Here is a 27568-nt window from a genome sequence, read left to right as displayed (position 1 = left end):
TCATACCTGTAACTGTATTAATTACATTCTAGAAATCCAAGTGAACTAAAATGAAACAAATGAAGTAAGAAAGCGTGGCACTAAATACAGACGTTGTCTTTAGCATGATTCAAGTGCATAAGAAGTCTGAATAGTAATGTATATACTGTAAACCCTGACCATTATGTCAATTAGGTCAATTGTTAAAGCTCATTTTTTAAATGCGTGGTCTAGACGTCAGTTGTGCAGAAGAAATAGAAATTAATTGTTGTTTGCATAATTGGTATTTGCCTGTAAAAACCTGAGTGGAAATATATGTTGATAAAAACATAAAAATAATGTAGTTAAACAAACTGCAATATTAATGCTTAATTTATGTAATTAAAAAAACCTTTCAGAACTATAAAGACAAAGAACCACTAAGGAAATGGATAGAAGAAAATGTTAAACTCACTGTATGTACGAGGGGGAACTCAAAAGAAATAGAAATACTCTTCTGGAGGAAACAAAAAGTCATTGCCTCACATTGTTGGTGTGAATCAGCCATGAGAAAATAGACGAAAGATTGAACAATTCATTGGAAAAAAATCACAAGAGCCAAACGCATCCTTCCCCAACACCGTTGGCTGACACAGTGACTCAGGCTCGCCAAACATTCACTTAGCCATGGAACGCCTATCCTGCAGAAAATTTCTGTTTCTTTTAGGTATCACTTTGTACCTTACTGTACAATAAAGCCAGCTATTAAAAACAGAAATACCATTGTTACAGCTCTAAATATGTGTCTAGCAGTAACTGCCATCAAGGCTGGCACTGATGAAGAAGCTAACAAAAGATTATTAATAACTGAATTACCAGCTTCCATGGCAGAGGTAGAAATGTGCTTACAGCATATGTTGCCCGTGATTCATCAGCAGAACCGTTACAGGAGAGTGAAAGCAAAAATCATATATCAGCTGAATAGCAGTTTGCCAACAGGTATGCAGGATACGATATAATGAAAGGGAACCTGACAGGAGATTCATCCTGCCTGAACCCAAGGCAGCATGAATCAGACTCTGGTCATGTTATTACAGTCATGTGTGTTTTGCTTTGAATCAAAGGCATATCTAGAGGGGGCAGGCAGGGTATGTGCCTTAGGTGCAGCCAACAAGGGGGTAATGTATGCAGACACAGTATGACGAGCGAGAGGAAGAATGTATGCGGACACAGAATGGGGAGCAGGGCGATGTAAGTGTCGGGGTCGTAATACGACAATTACCCTTCCTTCACCAGTCATTCCAAATTAATATGTGTGCAGGGCATCTGGTACCGGATAAGAATAAATCAGACAGGTAGCTGGTTCAAACTTAGTTAATGCCCCGTGCATCCACACATGTCTGCAGCGGTCACACCAACTGGCTTTATTCTAAAATACACAATACTATATTGAGTGTTAGGGGAAGGCGTGCATTAGGCGGGGTTTAAGCTAGCATTCAGTCTTTCTGATTTGTTCTGACATCTTCTGGTGGATCCTCCTTTTCTTCACATTCCTTAACTTTCGTTTCTGAGGAAATGGCTTAACCCTTCGGTCACTAACCTGAAACGAAACTGAACTCTGGCGACCATCTTTAAATACAATTACATATGCATTAGCTAGCAGGTAGGAAAAACTTATTGTTTTACAGTGTAAGATATATAGCAGTACAAAAAGAGTATAAAGATATATAAAAGTATAAAAAGTATATAAGAAAATACATTTTCACCTTGACATAAGGACAAAGTATGAGGAGGGAGGGGGAAATGTGTGCGGAGACTATTAAGGGGAATGGGAGACAGTATAGGGGAGAAGTGTGAGTTTGCACAGAATAGAGACTGATTAGTGTGTGTGGGGGGGTTAGCATGATGGAACAGTGTAAGGGCACAGCCAGGAGGGCACAGTATGCCAATAAGGGGTAGAGTGTTGAGGGGGTCCACTATAGAGACTAGGTCATATAGGGAGGACACAATGTTTGAGGAAGTGTGAAGAGGGGGCCCAGTATGGAAAGGAAAGGGCAGTGTGGAGGGCATGTAGCATAAGAGGGACAGTGTGTGGGTCATAATTTGTGAAAGGAATATAGTGAAGGCCAATTATTAATTCAGGGGCTCAAGTTAGGGCATATATTTCTATTCAGAAGCATTATAATGACATTACTACTTTTAAAGGCATCATGTTGGGATGTCCTGGAGAAGATGGATGTCTGCAGAAATGAGCTGTGGTTGTGAAAAGTCATCATGGTGTTGGGACAAGATTAAGAAAAGAAAGAAAACGACTCCGTAAAGGAGCGAGTCTTCTAGACTTGTAATGCCCATACACTAAGTGCATGGGCCGACAAACATTTCCCCATGGGGGGTACATTTAAGAAAAATATTTTATGTGGATCATAGACACCCTTGCCAAAAAATTGACTGGCTGTAGCAGAAAGATACACGTTAAAGGGAATCTGTCACCCCAAAATTCGCCTATAAGCTAAGGCCACAGGCATCAGGGGCTAATCTACAGCATTCTGTAATGCTGTAGATAGCCCCGATGTAATCTGAAAGAGAAGAAAAACAAGTTATATTATACTCACGCAGAGGCGGTCCCATTGCGGTACGGTCTGATGGGATTCGTGGTCCGGTCCAGCGCCTCCCATCTTCATATGATGACGTCCTTTTCTTTGCTTCTTGGCGTGGCTCCTGCGCAGGCGTACTTTATTTGCCCTGTTGAGGGCAGAGCAAAATACTGCAGTGTGCAGGCACCAGGCCTCTCTGAGCTTTCCCTTACCATCATCCTGGTGTTCTAGTAATTGTGGATGATGAGGAGAAGGAGAAGGATAACACCAAACAGACCAAATCAGGAAGCGTATACCCATGTGTGGTTGTGAAGAGGGCATGAGAATACACCCACAAAAAAGACAATGTATTTGAGGTTATGTTTCGCTGTTTTCATTCAGTGGTGTACAGAAGTCTTGCCCAATCCAGCCCTTGTTCATTTTTATAAGAGTCAGCCTGTCACCATTTTCAGTTGACAGGCGGATGCACTTATCTGTTATAATTCTACCAGCGGCACTAAAAACGCGCTCAGACAGAGCGCTAGCAGCAGGGCAGGCCAGGACCTCCAAGGCGTAAAGAGCCAGTTAATGCCAGGTGTCCAGCTTGGATACCCAATAATTAGAAGGCACAGAGGAATCATGGAGGACGTTTGTACGATCAGCAACGTACTGTCACGGGGATACAAGAAGGGCGAGAGCTAATAACCCGGGCCCCTGCAATTTCCCTCAGACTAGGGAAATCCTGACTGACCCTCTACCTGAAGTTTACACTGAAGGTGTGCATGTTCAGGCCTCCACCCTCACCCTGACTCCTGATTCAGCCCTAGACTGAACACCACCGCCCACCACCCAGTGAATGCAATAGACCAATACCCACAGTTATAACAAACAAGGATAACGGAAAATATACACCACGCCGCAGTCAATCAGGAATACACTATAAAAGTGCAGGGCAAAATAAATACAAATATAGGAAGGAGTAAATAAGACAAAGGAAAATACACCACCAGCATCGATTCTCCAACAACCAGCTCTCCACTTCGCACCGAGATAACTACGGATAAGACAGAAGCTATAATCAGCGATGCCCAAAGATCAGGAGAACCATTTAAAGGAAATGGGCATGGCCCAGCTTCCAATCCGAGGATCAGATAAATTAACCCCAGAGCAGCCAGACGAAAACTAGCCGACGCCAATGAGCAAACAGTGGTCAAACGTGGAATTACCGCTGTCTGTCAGACAACCTGGTCTGAACAGTGTCCGACATGAGAGTACCCCGCCTTCTATGAGGGACCCCAGGGCCCTCACGGCTTATAGGACCCGGCTTGTCTGGATGGCGATGATGAAAACACCTGACCAGCCGATCCGCATGAATGTCCGAGGCTGGTACCCAGGACGTCTCCTCAGGCCCATAACCACGCCAGTGTACCAAATATTGTAAAGTGCGGCGCACCACAAGAGAGTCAACCACCCTGGAGACTTCAAATTCTAGGTTACCATCCACCAAGACTGGAGGTGGCATAGGCGCCACGTCCACAGAACCCACCACCTTCTTAAGAAGAGACCTGTGGAACACATTGTGTATTTTATACACCGTAGGGAGCTCCAGTCGGTACGCTACTGGGTTAATGACGGCGGTGACCCTAAATGGACCAATAAACCGTGGACCCAATTTAAGGGATGGCATCTTGAGTCTTATGTTTTTTGTGGATAACCACACCCAGTCATCCACACTCAGGTCCGGACCTGGCACACGCCTACTGTCAGCCACACGTTTGTACCTAGCACCCACACTCAACAGGCGCTGTTTCACTCTCCTCCAGACTGATGACAATTGTGTTCCTAACTGGTCTTCCTCCGGAACGCCAGAAGAGCCTCTCTGACTCAACGTACAAAACTGAGGATGTAGCCCGTAAACACAAAAAAACGGAGACTCCCCAGACGACTCCTGGCGGTGATTATTGATGGCAAACTCAGCCAAAGGAAGAAAGGTAGACCACTCCTCCTGGTTATCAGAGACAAAGCAGCGCAAGTACTGCTCCAAATTTTGGTTCATACGCTCGGTCTGACCATTTGACTGGGGATGAAACGCAGACGAATGAGACAACTTGATCCCCAGCCGTGAGCAAAATGCTTTCCAAAATTTTGCTACAAACTGAGTACCTCTATCAGAAACGATGTCAGACGGAACTCCATGAAGCCTGACCACCTCCTGCACAAACACCTGAGCAAGAGTCTTAGCGTTAGGTAAAGAAGGCAAAGACACAAAGTGCAACATTTTTGAAAACCGATCCACAATCACCAAAATGACCGTGTTCCCAGCTGAGGGAGGCAAATCAGTGATGAAATCCATGGAGATTTCCGTCCATGGCTTACTAGGTACCTCCAGAGGAAGTAGTGTGCCAACAGGACGGGAGCGGCATGTGGTGCAAGCTGACACATATGAGACCACGTCCTGTCGGATTTTGGGCCACCAAAACTGACGTGACACCAACTCCAAAGTACCTCTAACCCCTGGGTGGCCAGCCAGGACAGTATCATGATGCTCCGCCAACACCTTTAGGCGGAGATGAAGCGGTACAAAAGATTTGTTGATGGGAAGCTCAGATGGTACCTCCTCCTGAGCCTCGGCAATCTCAGCCTCAACCTCGGTAGTGAGGGCTGAAACCACAACACCCTTTTGGAGAATGGGTACTGGGTCTTCCCGAGGTTCTCCCCCCGGAAAACACCTGGACAGAGCATCCGCCTTAAGGTACCTTCACACTAAGCGACTTTGCAATGATAACGATAGCGATCCGTGACGTTGCAGCGTCCTGGATAGCGATATCGTTGTGTTTGACACGCAGCAGCGATCAGGATCCTGCTGTGATATCGCTGGTCGTTGCTGAAAGTCCACAACTTTATTTGGTCGTCAGATCGGCGTGTATCGTCTTGTTTGACAGCAAAAGCAACGATGCCAGCAATGTTTTACAATGGTAACCAGGGTAAATATCAGGTTACTAAGCGCAGGGCTGCGCTTAGTAACCCGATGTTTACCCTGGTTACCATTGTAAATGTAAAAAAAAAACAGTACATACTCACCTTCTGATGTCTGTCATGTCCCTCGCCGTCCGCTTCCCGCACTGACTGTGAGTGCCGACCGTAAAGTAAAAGCAGAGCACAGCGGTGATGTCACCGCTGTGCTGTGCCTTACGGCCGGCACTCACAGTCAGTGCAGGAAGCAGACGCCGGGGGACGTTACGGACACCGGAATGTAAGTATGTACTGTTTGTTTTTTTTTACATGTACACTGGTAACCAGGGTAAATATCGGGTTACTAAGCGCGGCCCTGCGCTTAGTAACCCGATGTTTACCCTGGTTACCCGGGGTCTTCGGCATAATTGGCCGCTGGAGAGCTGTCTGTTGTGTATCCGCTTTTTGGGCTCCCCTGGTGGTTGCTGGTGGTACTGGTGACTTGTTTGCACTTTGCTGCTTCTGTTCACCTGCTTCCATCAGCGTTTGGGAGTTTCCTATTTAGCCTTGCTCTCCAGTCATTTCCTTGCCGGTCATCATTGTAACCAGAGCCTTCGGTTGCATGTTCCTGCTACTAGTCTGCTGATCAGCTAAGTGGACTTTGTCCTTTTGTTTTGTATCTTTAGTCCAGTTTGCAGTTTTTGTAATTCTCTGTAGCTGGAAGCTCTTGCGGGCTGAAATTGCCACTCCTGTGTCATGAGTTGACACAGGAGTCTTAAAGTAATTTCAGGATGGTTTTTTGAAAGGGTTTTCAGTTGACCGTGAAGTCCTCTTTTGTATCCTTCTGCTATCTAGTAAGTGGACCTCTCTTTGCTAAATCTACTTTCATACTGTGTATGTCTTTTCCTCTTATTTCACCGTTATTACATGTGGGGGGCTGCTATCATCTTTTGGGGTATTTCCCTAGAGGTAAGCCAGGTCTGTTTCTTCCTCTACCAGGCTTAGTTAGTCCTCCGGCTGGCGCGTGGCATTTAGGAAGCCGTAGGTATGCTCCCTGGCTACTATTAGTTGTGTGGTAGATTTAGCTCACGGTCAACTCGAGTTTCCATCACCCGAGAGCTCGTTCGTTATTTATATGTTTCTTACGTTCCCTTGCCATTGGGAACCATGACAGTATGACCGGCCATGTGTTAAACTTATTGGCAGAAGAAAGGAGAGAAAAAGGAAGTCTGTAAATTTTTTTTTTTTTTCTTTTTCCCTATGCTTGCTCCATAGTTGGATCAGTTGTATTTCAGCTCTAATTACTGCCTTTGCCTTTCTCTCCTTATAATCCTTGAATGGCTCTGAGCTCACCTGTTTAAAGATGGATCCTCAGAGTTTGGCTGCAGGTTTAAATAATCTTGCTACGAAGGTTCAAAATTTACAAGATTTTGTTATGCATACTCCTATTTCTGAACCTAAAATCCCTACACCAGAGGTGTTTTCCGGAGATAGATCTCGGTTTCTGAATTTCAAATATAATTGTAAATTATTCCTTTCTCTCAGACCTCACTCCTCAGGAGATCCTGTCCAGCAGGTTAAGATTGTAATTTCTTTGCTGCGAGGTGACCCTCAAAATTGGGCATTTTCATTGGCACCAGGGGATCCTGCGTTGCTCAATGTGGATGCGTTTTTCATGGCTTTAGGGTTGCTTTATGAGGAACCTAATTTGGAGATTCAAGCTGAAAAAGCTTTGATAGCCCTATCTCAAGGGCAAGATGAAGCTGAGATATACTGCCAAAAATTTCGTAAATGGTCTGTGCTTACTCAGTGGAATGAGTGCGCCTTAGCGGCAAATTTCAGAGAGGGCCTTTCTGATGCCGTTAAAGATGTTATGGTCGGGTTCCCTGCGCCTACAGGTCTGAATGAGTCCATGACAATGGCAATTCAGATTGATCGGCGTTTGCGGGAGCGCAAACCCGTGCACCATTTGGCGGTATCTTCTGAAGAGACGCCAGAGAAAATGCAATGTGACAGAATTATGTCCAGAAGCGAGCGGCAGAATTATAGGCGTAAAAATGGGTTATGCTTCTATTGTGGTGATTCTGCTCATGTTATATCGGCATGCTCTAAACGTACTAGGAAGGTTGACAAGTCTATTTCAATTGGCACTTTACAGTCCAAATTTATTTTGTCTGTAACCTTGATTTGTTCATTATCAGTTATTACCGTGGATGCCTATGTGGACTCTGGCGCCGCTCTGAGTCTTATGGACTGGTCCTTTGCCAGGCGCTGTGGGTTTGATTTAGAGCCTCTGGAAGTCCCTATACCTCTGAAGGGTATTGATTCTACACCTTTGGCTTGTAATAAACCACAGTTCTGGACGCAAGTGACTATGCGTATTACTCCAGACCATCAGGAGGTGATTCGCTTCCTTGTGTTGTACAATTTACATGATGTTTTGGTGCTTGGATTACCATGGTTACAGTCTCATAACCCAGTCCTTGACTGGAAAGCTATGTCTGTGTTAAGCTGGGGATGTCGGGGGGCTCATGGGGACACTCCTATGGTGCCCATTTCGTCATCTATTCCATCTGAGATTCCGGCATTTTTGTCTGATTATCGTGATATTTTTGAAGAGCCTAAGATTGGTTCACTCCCTCCTCACAGGGATTGTGATTGTGCCATAGATCTGATTCCTGGCAGGAAATTTCCAAAGGGTCGTTTGTTTAACCTATCTGTACCTGAACATGCTGCTATGCGCGAGTATATTAAGGAGTCCCTGGAAAAGGGACATATTCGTCCTTCTTCATCACCTTTAGGAGCCGGTTTTTTCTTTGTCTCTAAAAAGGATGGCTCTCTGAGGCCTTGTATTGATTATCGACTCCTGAATAAAATTACAGTCAAATATCAGTATCCGTTGCCTTTGCTGACTGATTTGTTTGCTCGCATAAGGGGGGCTAAGTGGTTCTCTAAGATTGATCTTCGTGGGGCGTATAATTTGGTGCGAATTAAGCAGGGGGATGAGTGGAAAACCGCATTTAATACGCCTGAGGGCCATTTTGAGTATTTGGTAATGCCTTTCGGCCTTTCTAATGCACCTTCTGTCTTTCAGTCCTTAATGCATGATATTTTCCGTGAATATTTGGATAAATTTATGATAGTGTACTTGGATGATATTTTGATTTTTTCTGATGACTGGGAGTCTCATGTTCAGCAGGTCAGGAGGGTTTTTCAGGTTTTGCGGGATAATTCTTTGTGTGTAAAGGGTTCAAAGTGTGTTTTTGGGGTTCAAAAAATTTCCTTTTTGGGGTACATTTTTTCCCCTTCTTCTATTGAGATGGACCCTGTCAAGGTTCGGGCTATTTACGACTGGACGCAGCCTACTTCTCTGAAGAGTCTCCAGAAATTCTTGGGCTTTGCTAATTTTTATCGTCGATTTATAGCTGGTTTTTCTGGCGTTGCTAAACCTCTGACAGATTTGACTAAAAAGGGTGCTGATGTTGCCAATTGGTCCCCTGCTGCCATGGAGGCCTTTCGGGAGCTTAAGCGCCGCTTTTTGTCTGCCCCTGTGTTGCGCCAGCCTGATGTTTCCCTTCCCTTTCAGGTTGAGGTCGATGCTTCCGAGATTGGAGCGGGGGCGGTTTTGTCGCAGAAAAGTCTCGACTGCTCAGTGATGAGACCTTGTGCGTTCTTTTCGCGAAAATTTTCGGCCGCCGAGCGAAACTATGATGTTGGTAATCGGGAGCTTTTGGCCATGAAGTGGGCATTTGAGGAGTGGCGCCATTGGCTTGAGGGTGCCAAACATCAGGTGGTAGTTTTGACTGATCACAAGAATTTAATTTAATTGGAGTCTGCCAGGCGCCTGAATCCTAGACAGGCACGTTGGTCGTTGTTCTTTTCCCGGTTTAATTTTGTGGTCTCGTACTTACCGGGTTCTAGGAATGTGAAGGCAGATGCTCTTTCTAGGAGTTTTGAGCCTGACTCTCCTGGGAATTCTGAACCTGCTGGTGTCCTTAAGGATGGAGTGGTTTTGTCTGCTGTCTCTCCTGATTTGCGACGTGCTTTGCAAGAATTTCAGGCGGATAGACCTGATCGTTGTCCGTCTGGTAGACTGTTTGTTCCTGACGAGTGGACCACTAGAGTCATCTCGGAAGTTCATTCTTCTACTCTGGCAGGTCATCCGGGAATTTTTGGCACCAGAGATTTGGTGGCTAGATCCTTCTGGTGGCCTTCCCTGTCTCGAGATGTGCGTGTTTTTGTGCAGTCTTGCGATGTGTGTGCTCGGGCCAAGCCTTGTTGTTCTAGGGCTAGTGGGTTGTTGTTGCCCTTGCCTATTCCGAAGAGGCCTTGGACGCCCATCTCTATGGACTTTATCTCGGACCTCCCTGTTTCTCAGAAGATGTCTGTCATCTGGGTGGTGTGTGACCGTTTTTCTAAAATGGTTCATTTGGTGCCATTGCCTAAGTTGCCTTCCTCATCTGAGTTGGTCCCTCTGTTTTTTCAAAATGTGGTTCGCCTGCATGGTATTCCGGAAAACATCGTTTCTGACAGGGGTACCCAGTTCGTGTCTAGATTTTGGCGGGCAGTCTGTGCCAGGTTGGGCATTTATTTGTCTTTTTCGTCTGCATTCCATCCTCAGACCAATGGCCAGACGGAACGAACTAATCAAACTTTGGAGACTTATTTGAGGTGTTTTGTGTCTGCGGATCAGGATGATTGGGTTGCCTTTCTGCCGTTGGCGGAGTTTGCTCTTAATAATCGGGCTAGTTCTGCCACTTTGGTTTCTCCTTTCTTTTGCAATTCAGGGTTTCATCCGCGTTTTTCATCTGGTCAGGTTGAATCTTCGGATTGTCCTGGAGTGGATGCGGTAGTGGATCGGTTGCATCAGATTTGGGGACAAGTGGTGGATAATTTGGAATTGTCCCAGGAGAGGACTCAGCAGTTTGCTAACCGCCGTCGTCGTGTTGGCCCCCACCTTCGTGTTGGGGACTTGGTGTGGTTGTCTTCCCGTTTTGTCCCTATGAGGGTTTCTTCTCCTAAATTTAAGCCTCGGTTCATCGGTCCTTATAGGATTTTGGAGATTCTTAACCCTGTCTCCTTTCGTTTGGACCTCCCGGCATCTTTCGCTATCCATAATGTGTTCCATCGGTCGCTGTTGCGGAGATATGAGGTACCGGTGGTTCCTTCTACTGAACCTCCTGCTCCTGTGCTGGTGGAGGGTGAATTGGAGTACGTGGTAGAAAAGATCTTGGACTCCCGTATTTCCAGACGGAGACTTCAATATCTGGTTAAATGGAAGGGCTATGGTCAGGAAGATAATTCTTGGGTAACTGCCTCTGATGTTCATGCCTCGGATTTGGTTCGTGTCTTTCATAGGGCTCATCCAGATCGCCCTGGCGGTTCTTGTGAGGGTTCGGTGCCCCCTCCTTAGGGGGAGGGTACTGTTGTGTATCCGCTTTTTGGGCTCCCCTGGTGGTTGCTGGTGGTACTGGTGACTTGTTTGCACTTTGCTGCTTCTGTTCACCTGCTTCCATCAGCGTTTGGGAGTTTCCTATTTAGCCTTGCTCTCCAGTCATTTCCTTGCCGGTCATCATTGTAACCAGAGCCTTCGGTTGCATGTTCCTGCTACTAGTCTGCTGATCAGCTAAGTGGACTTTGTCCTTTTGTTTTGTATCTTTAGTCCAGTTTGCAGTTTTTGTAATTCTCTGTAGCTGGAAGCTCTTGCGGGCTGAAATTGCCACTCCTGTGTCATGAGTTGACACAGGAGTCTTAAAGTAATTTCAGGATGGTTTTTTGAAAGGGTTTTCAGTTGACCGTGAAGTCCTCTTTTGTATCCTTCTGCTATCTAGTAAGTGGACCTCTCTTTGCTAAATCTACTTTCATACTGTGTATGTCTTTTCCTCTTATTTCACCGTTATTACATGTGGGGGGCTGCTATCATCTTTTGGGGTATTTCCCTAGAGGTAATCCAGGTCTGTTTCTTCCTCTACCAGGCTTAGTTAGTCCTCCGGCTGGCGCGTGGCATTTAGGAAGCCGTAGGTATGCTCCCTGGCTACTATTAGTTGTGTGGTAGATTTAGCTCACGGTCAACTCGAGTTTCCATCACCCGAGAGCTCGTTCGTTATTTATATGTTTCTTACGTTCCCTTGCCATTGGGAACCATGACAGCTGTCTGTGTGACAGCTCTCCAGCGACCACACAGCGACGCTGCAGCGATCGGCATCGTTGTCGATATCGCTGCAGCGTCGCTTAATGTGAAGGTACCTTTAGTGTTTTTAGACCCTGGTCTGTAAGTGACAACAAAGTTGAACCGCGTGAAAAACAATGCCCAGCGAGCCTGCCTGGGAGACAGACGCTTGGCAGACTCCAAATACAGCAGATTCTTATGGTCGGTAATAACAGTGACCTGATGTACCGACCCCTCCAAGAAGTGTCGCCATTCCTCAAAGGCCAACTTAATAAACCAGGTAAAGAGACTGCAAACCTGTGTCCTCGTTCTTTACTGCACCATTCACCATCTTCCATCTATACACCGGGAGCCCTGGGGATATACTTCACCTGTGAGAAAGTATATCATCTAGCTGCCATAACATCACCCCAGAGGACCCCTTAAAGCAGTGTCGGTCCCTACTGACCAAATACCACAGGTGGCGTCACGAACATAAACTCAATTATCCCTTTTACATGGGCGCCCAGGGCCACGGACCGGTTTTGTCATGTCGGAAGCTGTTCAGACCAGGTCGTTCGACAGACAGCGGTAATTCCGCTTTTGACCACTATTTGCTCATTGGATTGGCGTTGGCTAGATTTTATCTAGCTGTTCCGGGGTTAATTTACCTGATCCTCGGATTGGAAGCTGGGCCATGCCCATTGCCTTTAAATAGTTCTCCTGATCATTGGGCGTCGCCGATTATAGCTTCTGTCTTGTGCGTTGTTATCTCGGTCTGGAGTGAAGAGCTGGTTGTTGGAGATTCGTTGCTGGTGGTGTATTTTCCTCTGTCTTATTAACTCCTTCCTATATTTGTATTTATTTTGCCCTGCACATTTATAATGTATTCCTGAGTGACTGCGGCGTGGTGTATATTTTCCTTTATCCTTGTCTGTGCTAACTGTGGGCATTGGAATATTACCTCTTCACTGGGTGGAGGGCGGAGGTATCAGCCTAGGGTTAAAACAGGAGACAGGGTGAGGTTCGAGGCCTGGACATGCACACCATCAGTGTAAACTCCAGGTAGAGGGTCAGTCAGGATTTCCCTAGTCTGAGGGAAACTGCAGGGGCCCGGGTTATTAGCTCTCGCTCACCTAGTCTCCCCGTGACAGGTTTGCCACCGTGACATCCCCCTGTGAACATCGGACCCGGTACTGGGTACCCCATGGCCCTGTCGGGTGACTCACTATCAGGGCAAAGCAAGAACTTTCTGCAAGTTTCATCATCTGTATGACTTAAAAGGAAAGCTGCCATGAATAGCTAGCAATCCACACACGACACTAGGTTATTACACCTATCAAAGTTAGCTGTGGGATTGCCATCCTCAGATGAGGGCTAATATGTTACCATACACATTGCTATGACAAATCATGACACAGAGGCAGGGCCGTCATCAGGGCATTAATGCCCTTACTGCTGTATGGGGCCCAGTGAGTAGCAGTACAGAAGGGGACGTGCAGGTCCAGGGTCCCGTTCTTGTGCTTCTACTCATTGGGCCCCAAAGGCTGTGCGTCATAAGGCCCCAAGTGCTGTGGCTGCAGGCCTGTGGTGCACACATGTCTGCGCCAGGGCCAGGAGCTTTCTCAAAACTGTGCACGGCCGTCTAACCTTGATGGCTGCACAGCTCTCACTACCTCCATGTTCTCCGTACTTCAAGTCATGTTCACTTCTTCGCATGTGTCTAGGGTAAGGAGGCTGGGAGGGGACTGCACATGACAAAGTGGGGGTTAAGGGGGACTGCACATGATGAAGTGTGTCTGAGGGGGGACTGCACATGATGAAATGAAAAGGGGATAGGGGATTGCAATTAATGAAGTAAAAGGGACTTCAAATTCAATTAGTGGGACTGCAAATTATGAAATTGGGGGAGAGGAAGGGGGACTGAAAATGATGAATTCAGTGTGAGGGATGGGGACAGCAATTTAATTGAAGGTGCGGGGTGGCGAGAGCAAATGATGAATTGAAGGTGGGGGGTGGGTAGAGCAAATGATGATCTAGGGGGAGAACAAATAATGAATTTTGAGGATGGGGGAGTAAATGATGTATTGAATGTGGGGTAGAGCAGTTGATAAGGAATAGAGGGTGGAAGTGAAAGACATGACAATGAATTGGGGTGGGAGGGGCATGTAAATATAATGAATCAGGGTTAGAGTTAGAGCGGGAGGTACATAGCGGGGGCATGGAAGATGAAGTGACTGGTAATGAATTGGGGAAAGAGGACAGGCGCTAGTTAATTTATATATTAAATGGGGAATGTGGCTATTTATAGTTAGTGGCTGCACAGTGGCGGGTTATAATTTATATTTGGAATGGTGGGTTGCATAATAACCAATTATATATTGATGGTGGGTGCACGTCTATATTCAAATGTGACGTGTAGAAGAAAGGGAAAAAATTGGGAATGTGCTCTTGAAGCGGTGTTCTAGGTAACTGTGTTATTTTATGCAGAGACGAGTCCTGGCTGGAAGAAGTGACCGCTGTCTGTGCTGGATGAAAAAGAAAAGGAAAGATGAAAGACTTCAGCTAGAGACGTCACTGGTGAGTCAGTGTGTTACCTGTACACTGACACTATACACTGTATACTATATACAGAGCTCCTGTGTATAATATCACTGGTGATCACTGTATTATCTGTTCACTGACACTATATACAGAGCTCCTGTGTTCATTATCACCGGTGATCACTGTATTACCTGTACAGTGACACTTTACACAGAGTTCTTGTGTATGTCACTGGTGATCACTGTATTACCTGTACACTGACACTATACACTGTATACTATATACAGAGGTCCTGTGTATAATGTCACTAGTGATCACTTATCTTTGCACTGACACTATATACAGAGCTCCTGTGTACAATATCACCAGTGATCACTGTAGTACCTGAACACTGACACTTTATAGAGAGCTCCTGTGTATAATGTCATTGGTGGTCATTGTATTGCCTGTACACTGACACTATACACTATATACTATATAAAGAGCTTCTGTGTATTATGTCACTGGTAATCACTGTATTACTTGTACACTCAGGGCTCAGGGCCATATTTGCCACTAGGCACTTGAGGGCACGTGCCTAGGGTGCCAGGATGAGGAGAGCAGCACTTGAACAAGGTTTTTTTTTAAGGTCCGGGGTCATCGCCCGCCCGCAGAGTGCAGCACAGGCAGTGAGGCAGGGACTGAGGGTGTGCACAGAGAGAGAATGGACACACGGAGACTGCCTGTCCCAGTCTACGCTGAAGCCTGGAGCCCTCATTATCGTAGGAATATGTCATATAATAAATTGTTTTTCTAAAGCTTTATAGTGTAGTTATAGGTCAGGGAGGGATGGTTAGGGATTAACTAGCAAGTTGCAGGGACAGGTAGTGATGGCTACTTGCGGACATGTGTGGCACTTGCGGTTTTGCACCTGCGGTGAGATGAAAAAACACTGCTAGCAGCCTTTTTTTTCTATTACTGCAAGTACCGCATTTGCCGGATCGCGGCAAAACCGCAAGTGCCACACGTGTCTGCAAGTCCCATTGGAAATGAATGAGGCCGAACGTAGTGTTACCGTAAGTGATCCGTTACACAGCAGATGCAGAAAAACTGCCAGATCTGCTGCAAAAGGCTACTTTCACATCAGCGATTTTTGACAAAGTCACTGCTGATAGTGTCATACTCAACAATGGGGGAGGCAGCACTAAAAGTGCCTAGGGCAGCATAAACTCTAAGTACGGCCCTGTGTACACTGACACTATATACAGAGCTTCTGTGTATAATATCACTAGTGATCATTGTATTACCTGTACACTGACACTATATACAGAGCTCCTGCGTGTAATGTCACCGGTGATCACTGTATTACCTGTATATTGACAGTAAATACAGAGTTCCTGTGTACAATGGCACTTAGTATTGTGGGGTTTTTTATTAATGATCAGTATTGTAGTATTTAGTAACTATGTGGTGGCAATATGGGATCTGGTCACGGTGTGGCAGTATTTGTTCCTTGTATGTGGGATTATTCAGTCACTATGTGGTAGTAATATGTGATCTGGTCATGGTGTGGCGGTATTTGTTCCTTGTATGTGGTATTAATGGTCATTTAAAAAAAAATGTATGTGACTCATTCCTTTAAAGAAAAATAGCTAAAAATATATTTATTTTTAAAAGTTTAGAGTAGAGTAGGGCCCAGCCAAAAGAGTCTACGATGTCATGATGGCAGCTTAAAAATTATTTTGGCCACAACAAAAGCTGTTGGTTATGAATGTGAGCTGGTGTTAGATGGGAAATGTTAATATCTGATTGGTGAGGACGTGGTGGAGAAGTTGAGTTTTTCCAACAATGGGTGGTGGGACGGTGGAGGCAGAGCTGGGGTGGAGCTTAGGCGGAGTCTCAAGGAGGCCCCCAAATTTTGCCAGTATGGGGCCCCGAAATTCTTAGTGGCAGCCCTGGGGGACTGCATTATACTATATAAAGGTCTATGGGGTTGCATTATATTTACTGTGTGGAGGACTATGGGGACTGCATTATACTATATTAAGGAATATGGGGAGTGCATTATACCATAGGGACCACTTTTTAGGAGAGATTTATACTGCATGAAGGACTAAAAGGAGTACATTATACTATATGGAGGACGGCATTATAATGTATGGAAGCCTATGGAAGCTGCATTATACTATATGGAGGACTATCAGAGTATATTATACTACTTGGAGTACTATCTTGTACTACTACTACTTGGGTCCATTATACTATATGGAAGGATATGGGGTGCATTATGGTATACAGAGGACTATGAAGTGCATTATATTGTACAGAGGACTATGGGGAGTGCATTATAATATATGGAGGACTATGGGGAGTGCATTATACTATTTGGAGGACTATGGGGTGCATAGAAATATGGAGAGTGCATTATACTGTATGGATGACTGTGGGGTGCATTATACTACATGGAGGACTATGGGGAGTGCATTATAATATATGTAGTACTATGAGGACCATTATATTATATGGAGGGATATGGGGTGCATTATGCTATATGGAGGACTATGGGTGTACTATATTATACAGAGAACTAGGGGGAGTGCATTATGCCATATGGAGGACAATTAGGTACATTATTCTATATGGGATACTATAGGAAGTAGGTTACACTATATGGAGGACTTAGGGGCAAATTATACTATATGGAGGACTATGGGGGTGTATTATATTATACGGAAGTCTATAGGGGGTGCATTATACTACATTGAGAACTATAGTTTGCACTATGCTTTATGGAGAACAATGGGCAGTGCTTTATACTGTATGGATGACTATAAGGTGCATTATACTATATTGAGTACTATGGGGTCCATTATACTATATGGAGGGATATGATTTGCATTATGCTATATGGAGGACTATGGGGTGCATTATACTATGCAGAGTACTATGGGGAGTGCATTGTACTCAATGGAGGATTATGGGGAGTGTGTTATACTATGCAGAGATCAATTTGGTGCTTTATTCTATATGTAGGGCTACCGTGTGCATTATGCTATGTGGAGGCCTATGAGGAGTGCATTATACTATATAGAGGGCTAGGGATGCATTTTACTATATTGAGGACTATGTTGTCCATTATATTATATTGAGGACTGTGGGGAGTGCATTATACTATGGGGAGGACTATGGGGTGACTTATACTATATGGAGGACTATGGGGAGTGCATTATACTATATGAAGGACAGCAGAGAACATATTATACTTTATGGAGGACTATGTGGAATGCATTATACTGTATGGAGAACTATGGGAGTGCATTGTACTGTATAGAGGACTATGGGGAGTGCATTATTATTATTATTATACATTACTACCCACTCCACACTTTCAGTTTTGTTGCAAGTTGCATCTGTCACATGACCTTGACTGAAACCATTCAGCCCCCATTATAGTTAAGCTATATTAGTTTCCATGACCATTCTTGGTCTGACATTTAAAATATAGGATGTCAGGGATGATATTTTCAATTGTAATGTGTAAATTATTCACAAACATTGAATAATTCTACATATAACTTTGAAATTGTGCTCCCTGGTAAGCCTCGCCCCTAATACACAATAGTTGTTTTTACTTTTGCTGGTAGTTTTTGTGGAAAAGGTAGCAATTGTAGTAGAAGTGGTCATCAGAGGTTGGTACCTGACCAATCAAAGTGGGGAGGTGCTGCATTAGGGGTCCTGTTAACATAGTTAACATTCCTTTGCTGTGGGGCACTATTGGCTTCATCCACCTAAGGCACCAAAATACCTTGTCCTGACTCTGATCATGATATTTATAAAAATACTGAAATGCAGGTCTGTATATGAGAAGAATCTAATCAAAAGCAACATCGATGTTTTAAAAATGTATTTGTGCAATAAAGTTGTTAATAATTTGCAATGATAAATAAAAGAAAGTCTGTAGATACAGTCATTTTCTGTAGAAAGGAGCAGATGATGATAAATCAGCTCCTTCGGGCCTTGGTCTGCACTTGTGCCGTTTTTGGACATCCAGGTCTGGATCACACATGACAGAAAGGAGAAGAGCAGGAATGTGTGACATGTGATCTGTCTAGTTGGAGTTTTCCTGGATTCCTACAGCATTGCCATTAACCATATGGCCTTCTGTCTGACCATGGGCAGGAAGGTGAAGGAGCAGCCGCTTCCTTCCGTCTGTCCATGGCCAAGTAGGTGAAGGTGCAGCCGCTTCCTTCTGTATGTACATGGCCAAGTAGGTGAAGGAGCAGCAGCTTCCTTCTATCTGTACATGACCGAGAAGGAGCAGCCGCTGCCTTCTGTCTGTAAATATCCGGTAGATGAAGGAGCAGCCGCTGCCTTCTTGCTGTCCATATCTGGTAGTCTTCTCTTTACCACCACATTGTAGATGAGTCGTCCAGATAGTGACATAGCAAGTTTGGCTGAAAGACGTCCTTCAATTTCAGCCTTTAATTTCTTGCTATGTTGATCCAGAGGAAGGCGAAAAATAACCCTGAGGACTCGTTCTTGGATTTTCCTCATATCAAGGGAAAAAAATTCCTTCCTGACCCCAAATATGGCGATCGGAATAAATCCCTGGATGCTTGGTGCTCAAATCTATGTGGATGTTATGTGGTGGAAGTACGGTAGGTTTGTCACAGTCCGGGAAATAAGAAAGTCCAGTTTAGTAGTCTCATCCGATTAATGTAAATCTTCATTCCTGGATGTTACTGGAATGGGGCTGAGTATTATAAGCCTAATACTCCTGCTGTAAGAAGAGAAATACATATGTCTGAGAATCAGCTCCTCACATTCAGTATATACAGTATACTGGGGGGATATAACAATAAGGTGTACAGTGGGTGTGTTACTGGGTAGTGAAAACATTATGGATGTCTGTATGTGTTGTACTTACATAGTAATAAGGGAATGGTGGGTCAGATCTGCCGCACTCCACATCGCTCCAGTCTATGGAGTGGAAGAACGGGTGGGACCTCATGGATGATGTTATGGCCAATCGGGCAGATGAAGTTTTGCAGAGAAGCTAGAAAATGAAAGAGACCATTAGTCATTAGATTATGTATTATTACTGATAAGTTATTACACAATGTATATGGACTGTCCACGTCTTATCTTCTATCTCTTCTTGTAATCCCTCATCATCCTTATCCATCTGATGTTACTCACCCCATTTATGATAGCCATGGTATTATTGCACATCCCTGGTGGAAAGTAAGGGATGTGCTCACGCAGAGACTGGTGGTATTCATCCATTGTGCCTTTGCTGTAAAATGGCCAGTCCCCTACACTCATCATATAAAGGATGACGCCAAAGGAAAAGGAGTCTGCCAGATGGTTGTATCCTTCATCGTCCATTATCTGTGGGAACATGAGATTGGAGAGAAGCTGAGTATACTGGGAAGGGGAGTTACACACAGGGACTATGAGGAGCAGTCTGTGATTAGATATGAGCAGGATACATTGGGATCAGATTATCCCTCAATCCTACTATCGGCACCAATCACATAGAGATGTTCCTTACCTCGGGCGCTATGTAACCTAAAGTGCCAACAATGTACTCCACTAGGTCACCCTCGGAAACATTCATGGCTGATAAGCCAAAGTCGCAGATTTTGATGTGTCCGGTGTCTTGGAGGAGGATGTTCCCTGGCTTCAGGTCACTGCAGGGAGAAGGAGCAGACACTGATTGTGAGGATAATTCATGAAAACAACTTTCTACAATAGATATGTAAGGAGACAACAGATAGTCACAGGTGGTAGATGTATGGAGGTGAAATGATTACCTATGTATGACGCCATGTTCATGCAGGAATTGGAGTCCGCACACCATCTCTGCCGCAAAGAGTCTATGGAGTAGAAAGTAAAGGATGGATTAGTGGCTACATACACAATCATACAGAGAACATGAGGAGATCACACACGTGTCCTTTTCCCATCATTCTTTTCTCTTTTTGTCATCGTCCATTCCTCTAGGATTACAATGTGCGGGCAGCAGATTATTAATTCAGTATTTAAGACATTTACCTTATTGTCTTTGTGTTAAACAGCATAGAATCTTCCATGTGGTGAAACAGGTCTCCTCCGGCCATATAGTCCATGGCTATTGCATACTCCGTAGGTGTCTCCATAAACGCCCGCATGGACATTAGGTAGGGGCACCCAGCAGCCAGTCTCAGGACTTCCACCTCTGTAGATATTATATCTATTATATCCTCACAAGAACTCTTGTCCATGATCTTAATGGCCAGCAGTCCTTCACTGACCGGATCTGATGCCAAGCTGACCTGGAGAAAAATCACAACAGATCAGATCAAACTCCCATCTATTACTATGCAATATGTCACTAGTTTATCCCACGTATCACTCATTACATATGAACATTCTGTAATGAATAAGTACATCCCTCCTGCGTATCTGTGCAGGATACATTGAGAAACATGGACAAATATAAATTGACACTTACTTTTCCATAGTTTCCTTTTCCAAGATCTTTCCAGAACTCGAGACTGTTAAGGTCCATAGGTTGGTCTGTGTGGACCAGTTCTCTTTGTGCAGAAATCTGTACACTGGCATCTCCAAGGTCTTGTGCCGGCATGTCTGATGTGTGGTGGGACATCTTATCCATTCCATCTGCTGAGATGATACAAGATTTCTTAACCCCTTAGTGAACACAATGGAAATGGTTGACATGTTGTGCAGCAAATGTATGGAGCGGGCTCAGGAGCTGAGCATGCACCATGCCACGCATATGCCTACTGTATTACATAGCTGCTACCTGCCGATAACTGCAGCTACCAGAGCGTTCTCCGATAACTGCTATTTAACCATTTCAATGCTCACAGTGGTATTTAAATGAAGTCATTGCTGATTTGTGTACATCAGCACCCATTATTCCTCCCCCAGGACATGACTGCAGGGGGTCAATTGTTGGAAATGACTACCTGAGCCTGCTGAAAGCCCCATGTCTTTCATATTCCTCCTTCTGTTAAGATAAGCCTGGCTTATTTTCATATGAGAACGTTCATTTAGCTATATACAATTCTATCACAGCATATATTACAAGCGATCAGAAAATCACAGGTTCAAGTCCCCTAAGGAGACTGAAGAAAACAAATTAAAAAAAATAGCCTCCTCATTAATAACAATAAGAAAAATAAGAAAAATTTGCATATCTAGTATCACCCCATCCATATAAATCCAATATACAAAAATATAACTAATTAACCCAAACAGTAAACACTGAAGCGAGAAAAATAAAATTGAAACATCAGAACTGTGTTTTTTTGAGGGCGCTGTATCCACCTAAAAAATTGCAATAAAAAGATATGACAATGTCTGGTCTACCCAGGAAAGGTATCAATGAAAGCTACAACTTGACACAAAAAACAGGTCCTTACTCAGCTCCATCGAGCTATCAAAATCAAAAAGATACAATGCCTCGCAATATGGGGACACGTTCCAATTTTTTTAAATAAAATTCTTTAATTCCTTTCACCACTTAATTAAAAAACACCCGATGCATGTTCATTATTACCATAGTTATAACTGACGTCGAGAAACATTTTGGGAGGTCGTTTTTACCACTCAATGAACACAGTAAAAACAAAGCAAAAAAAAAAACAATGGCTGAATGACTTATTTTCCACAATTTTACCACATTTTGAAACTTTTCCCCATTTTCCAGAACATTGAAAAGTGTGGAAAACTACAGCCCTTTCCACTGAAAAACACAAATCCACATACGGCTAAATTGGCAGAAAAGTTAAGGGTATTCAAAGGAGGGAGGAAAAACAACCGAAGTTTACCCTGTCAAGAAGGGGTTAACTAATATAGCTCCAGAGCAAAAATTACAATTTTAAACAGAATTATGTAAATGAGAAGGAAATGTCTAATATTTGGGCTCTCTTTTATCAAAACTGTCCAATAACAAAAACGTTCCTGTTCCCGATAGCAACGAATCACAGCACAGATTCCATTTCTTAACATTCTATAGAACAATGAAAGCTGCGTAGCGATTGGTTGCTATGGACAACAAGGACAATTTTTCTGCACTTTTGATAATTGAGGCCAGTACATAATATTAGGAGTGTAATCCCCCTCACCCCAGTCTAATTATACTGAGCAATTTCCATCTTACCTGGTTCCTCTTTATCCAGTGATGTGTTTGGTGGGGAATCGCTCAGCTGTTTGCTCTCTGGGATGGAGATGTTTTCAGCTGATGTCCTGGACCTCCGTATTGCACTATTCCCATTTATAATGGGATTGGCATAGATGAGACTACATTGTATAACCCAGTCTCTGCTGTTCCGAATGCTCTTCTGGGCTGCCACTCTTTGTAGGTTTTGTTTCTCCAGACTTTCAGATCTGGAGAATGTGACATGTCTTGGTGTTTCTTGGAGAACCTCTTCCAGCTCTATCTCTGCGCTGATGTTTCTCCGCTTATTGAGGATGGCGTCTTTGCTCCTCCTCCGTATTTCAGGGACCAGATCTCCAATTTTTTTCAAAGAGATTATAATGGCCCTCTGAAGCTCAGCGGAGGCTACAGAGGGAGACTCCGTGATGTTCTCCATGTTCCTTTTCTTTGTAAGGATCTCATGTCTTTTGGTCTTCCTCATTTTCTCCACAGTTTGACGTTTGGTCGCCATTTCTGACGCACCAGTGTCCATGTTCGGTTGTATAGAGTCTTTTCGCCCAAAAGCGAACAATGGTACCTGCTCTTCATTTATTCCTCTCCTCTCTCTCAGAACCCGATCTCTTTGGGCTCTTCTTCGCTCTTTATCCATTTTAGAATAAAAACGTTTGCTTCGCTGATCACGAAAAACAAAAGGGGCTACCTCACCCTTGGGAGTCTGTAAGGCAGTGATTTCCCTTAGGCAGCAACACTGGAATATAGAATGTGATGATGTCATCACATCACTTGTGACATCGGTTTTATTCTGATGTCACCATGAGAGAGATGATAGAGATATATAGATAGATAGATGATAGCTACATGGTTACTAGATAGATTGATAGATCGATAGATAGCAAATTTGAAGGATGCTGAAACAAACTTTTACTTTTGCTAAACCTCAGCCCTGACTATTTAGAAATATGAAAGTCCTTCCTAAGAGAATATCTGTGTGCAGAAATTTTTTGGTTTGAAAACTTATTTTATTGAAGAATTCTTTGTAATAAACATTACAAACATACAGCAATAAGATAAAAATCCAGATGGTGTTACAAACATCTGTAAATATCCATTTTAAAACAATGTTGCAGATATTGTACATTTAACAATAGGTAACTGCATTTACAGTAAAGTGAATTAATATATAGGATATTGCACTCATCTGAAGTATTGGAATTATGTTAATGTAGCAGAGATCAAATTATACATTAATTCAGGGAAGGAGTACACTCTTCTTCATCCGTTTTATATCAGGAATCTTATCCCATGTATTTAGGCACCTGGAGCACATCAGGGAATGTAACAAAAACGTCAGTAAGTCAGTACGTTGGGAGATAAGCGTGTTAGAGGTGAATCTCACCATTTCTTCCAAATTCTATGGAATTTTTGGGGACACCCTCTATTCCTATATACTATATTTTCATATGGTATTATGTCATTAACTAACTTTTTGCAATCAGTGATGGTGGGAGATCTCTCCCCAATCCATTTCAGTGCTATTGTCTTAGGAATATAGTCTCACAGATAAATATTTTATTATAATGGAGCCTATTTCTTCAACTACAATACCAGGGACACAAAGTTCTGGAGCACAATCAATTGGAGCCCAATTATCTGTGATAATGTAAAGGTCTCTTCACTCCAATGTCTCCTTATCATCGCGCAATTTATTATTATTATTATTATTTATTTATATAGCACCATTAATTCCATGGTGCTGTACATGTGAAAAGGGGTTACATACAGGGTTATAGATATTGTTAACAGTAAAAAAAATTACAATGACAGACTGATACAGTTACAATTCCATGTAAGATGCCAGAAATGCACGCCCAGTTCCCCCACACCTGTGACAATCATCCAAAGATAATCCACCAAACTGATATAATTTATATGGGGTTAGTTAAGATTGGTGACAAATATATAATTTTATTAGATTATTATGTGCAGCTGGCGATACTATGGTATGAGCTTTTAAAGCGTCATTCTACTGTTCTTCAATTAGTGAAGGAATCAATTGATACCATTTGTCCTCAACAGGCAGTAGAGTACATGTAATTTTAGAGTTTAGCAGAAATATGTAGAGCGTGGATATCACAACCGTGGGACCCTGGGCGATGAGCACCCCTATCAATGGATATCTGGATATGTGCAGCCTGGGATGCAGAAAGTGGTGCGCTATTGCATGCCTCAATTCAAAATATCTATAAAAAGCTCAATAAGGAACATTATAACTTGAAAAGATTTGGTTAAATGATAATAAAATGTAGTTTTCAAACATTTGGTCTAGTGTTTCCAAAATATTGGATCTTGTAGGTTTTTAACCCCTTAGTGACGGAGCCAATTTGCAGCTTAATGACCAGGCCAATTTTTACAATTCTGACCACTGTCACTTTATGAGGTTATAACTCTGCAACGCTTTAAGGGATCCTGCTGATTCTGAGATTGTTTTTCATGACATATTGTAATTCATGATAGTGGTAAAATTACTTCAATATTACTTGCGTTTATTTATGAAAAAATGGAAATATGGCAAAAAAATGTAACATTTTGCAATTTTCAAACTTTGAATTTTTATGCCCTTAAATCAGAGAGATATGTCACATAAAATAGTCAATAAATAACATAACCACTGTTTGGGTGCACGGTAGAGCTTGGAAGAGGAGTGCCGTTTGACTTTTTCAATGCAGAATTGGCTAACATTGAGATCGGACACCATGCAGCATTTGGGGAGCCCGTGATGTGGCTAAACAGTGTAAACCCCCCACAAATGACACCATTTTGGACACTAGACCCCTTAAGGAACTTACCTAGATGTGTGGTGAGCACGTTGAACCCCCAAATGCTTCACAGAAGTTTATAATGTAGAGTCATAAAAATAAAAAAAAATATTTTTTCCACGAAAATGGTCTTTTCTCCCCCAAATATTTATTTTCACAAGGGTAACAGGAGAAATTAGACCTCAAGGTTGTTGTGCATTTTGTCCTGAGTACTTCGATACCCCATATGTGGGAGTAAACCACTGTTTACTGGAGTATCTACGTTGTTTGGATTTGCCACTGTTTGGGTGCATGGCAGAGCTCGGGAGGGAAGGAGCGCCGTTTGACTTTTCCCATGCAGAATTGGCTGGAATTGAGATCGGACGCCATGTCACGTCTGGAGAGCCCGTGATGTGCCTAAACAGTGGAAACCCCCCACAAGTGACACAATTTTGGAAATTAGACCCCTTAAGGAACTTATCTAGATGTGTGGTGAGCACTTTGAACCCCCAAGTGCTTCACAGAAGTTTATAACGCAGAGCCGTGAAAATAAAAAAAATCTATTTTTTCCTCAAAAATGAATTTTTAGCCCCCAATTTTTTATTTTCACAAGGGTAACAGGAGAAATCGGACCCTAAAAGTTGTTGTCCAGTTTGTCCTGAGTACGCCGATATCCCATATGTGGGGGATGACCACTGTTTAGGCACATATCAGGGCTAGGAAGGGAAGTAGTGACGTTTTAAAATGCGGACATTGATCGAATTGTCTGCAGGCGTCATGTTGCGTTTGCAGAGCCCTTGAGGTACCTAAACAGTAGAAATCCCCCACAAGTGACCCCATTTTGGAAACTAGACCCCCAAGGAGCTTATCCAGATGTGTGGTAAGCACTATGAACCCCCAAGTGCTTCACAGAAGTAAATAACGCAGAGCTGTGAAAATGAAAAAAATCATATTTTTTCCACAAAAATTATCTTTTCACCTCCAAAGTTTTACTTTCACAAGAGTAACAGGAGAATTGGAAAACCAAAGTTGTTGTGCAATTTGTCCTGAGTACTCTGATATCCTATATGTGGGAGGACCACTGTTTGGGCGCATGGCAGAGCTCGGAAGGGAAGGAGCGCCGTTTTGGAATGCAGACTATGATAGAATTGTCTGTGGGCGTCATGTCACGTTTGCAGAGCCCCTGATGTGCGTAAACAGTAGAAACCCCCCACAAGTGACCCCATTTTGGAAACTAGACCCCCAATGAACATATCTAGATGTATTTTGTGAACTTTAATCCCCCAAGTGTTTCACTAAAGTTTATAACGCAGAGCCGTGAAAATAAAAAATCCTTTTTTTTCCCACAAAAATTGTTTTTTAGCCAGCAATTTTTTATTTTCCCAAGATTAACAGGAGAAATTAGACCCCAAAAGTTGTTGTCCAATTTGTCCTGAGTATGCTGATACCCCATATGTGGAAGAAAACTACTGTTTGGGCACCCCTCGGGGCTCGAAAGGGAAGTAGTGATGTTTTGGAATGCAGACTTTGATGGAATGGTCTGCGGGAGTCATGTTGCGTTTGGAGAGCCCTTGATGATCCTAAACAGTAAAAAAAAACACAAGTGACCCCATTTTGGAAGCTAGAGCCCCACAATTAGCTTATGTAGATGTGTGGTGAGCACTTTGAATGCCCAAGTGCTTGACAGAAGTTTATAACGCAGAGCAGTGAAAATAAAAAAAAAAAATTTCCACAAAAATGATTTTTAAGCTCCCAATTTTTTATTTTCCTAAGGGTGACAGGAGAAAATGGACCCCAAAAGTTGTTGTCCAATTTGTCCTTAGTACGCTGATGCCCCATATGTGGGGGTAAACCACAGTTTGGGCGCATGGCAGAGCTCAGAATCAAAGGTGGTGCCATGCCGCGTTTAGTGAGCCCCTAATGTACCTAAACAGTGAAACCCCCAATTCTAACTCCAACCCTAATCCAAACACAACCCTAACCCTAACCCAACACTAACCATAACCCTAGTCACAACCCTAACCCCAATACACCCCTAGCCCTAATCCCAACCCTAACCATAACCCTAAACCCAACATTCCCCTAACCCTAATCCCAACCCTAACCATAGCCTTAATCACAACCCTAACCCCAACACACCCCTAATCCTATTCTCAACCCTAACCCTAATCCCAACCCTAACCCTAATCCCAACACACCCCTAACCCTATTGTCGACCCTAACCATAACCATAACCACAAACTTAACCCTAATCCCAACCGTAACCCTAATCCAAACCCTAATTCCAACACTAATCCCAACCCCAACCCTAATCCTAACCCTAACCCTAATCTCAACTCTAACCATAACTTTAGCCCCATCCTAACCCTAATTTTAGCCCCAACCCTTACCCTAACCCTAACCCTAACTTTAGCCCAACTCACTTTAGCCCAACTGTAACTCTAATGGGAAA

General features: G+C 43.5%; 1 protein-coding gene across 3 annotated transcripts; it reads right to left on the bottom strand.

Annotated features, from left to right (window-relative positions):
• Nucleotides 1–18043: 18043 nt before the first annotated feature.
• On the bottom strand, nt 18044–23043 carry LOC143773633 (uncharacterized). Of its 3 annotated transcripts, none has more exons than XM_077261032.1 (8): nt 22325–23043; nt 20651–20820; nt 20212–20471; nt 19971–20033; nt 19709–19847; nt 19354–19545; nt 19082–19210; nt 18044–18934 (listed from the first exon to the last, which is right to left on the bottom strand). In XM_077261032.1, exons 1-8 carry the CDS (start codon nt 22968–22970, stop codon nt 18923–18925), a joined length of 1611 nt encoding a protein of 536 aa, XP_077117147.1. In that variant the 5' UTR covers nt 22971–23043; the 3' UTR covers nt 18044–18922. The 3 variants fall into 3 exon arrangements, with proteins under 3 accessions (XP_077117147.1, XP_077117149.1, XP_077117148.1); XM_077261034.1 differs by having other exon boundaries at nt 18044–18931; XM_077261033.1 differs by having other exon boundaries at nt 20651–20817.
• Between the last annotated feature and the right edge of the window lie 4525 nt (nt 23044–27568).

Source organism: Ranitomeya variabilis, chromosome 5 (assembly GCF_051348905.1).
Source record: "Ranitomeya variabilis isolate aRanVar5 chromosome 5, aRanVar5.hap1, whole genome shotgun sequence".
Taxonomy (NCBI): domain Eukaryota; kingdom Metazoa; phylum Chordata; class Amphibia; order Anura; family Dendrobatidae; genus Ranitomeya; species Ranitomeya variabilis.
Note: the sequence above shows the minus strand (reverse complement) of the source record. Positions and strands in the feature narration are given on the sequence as shown.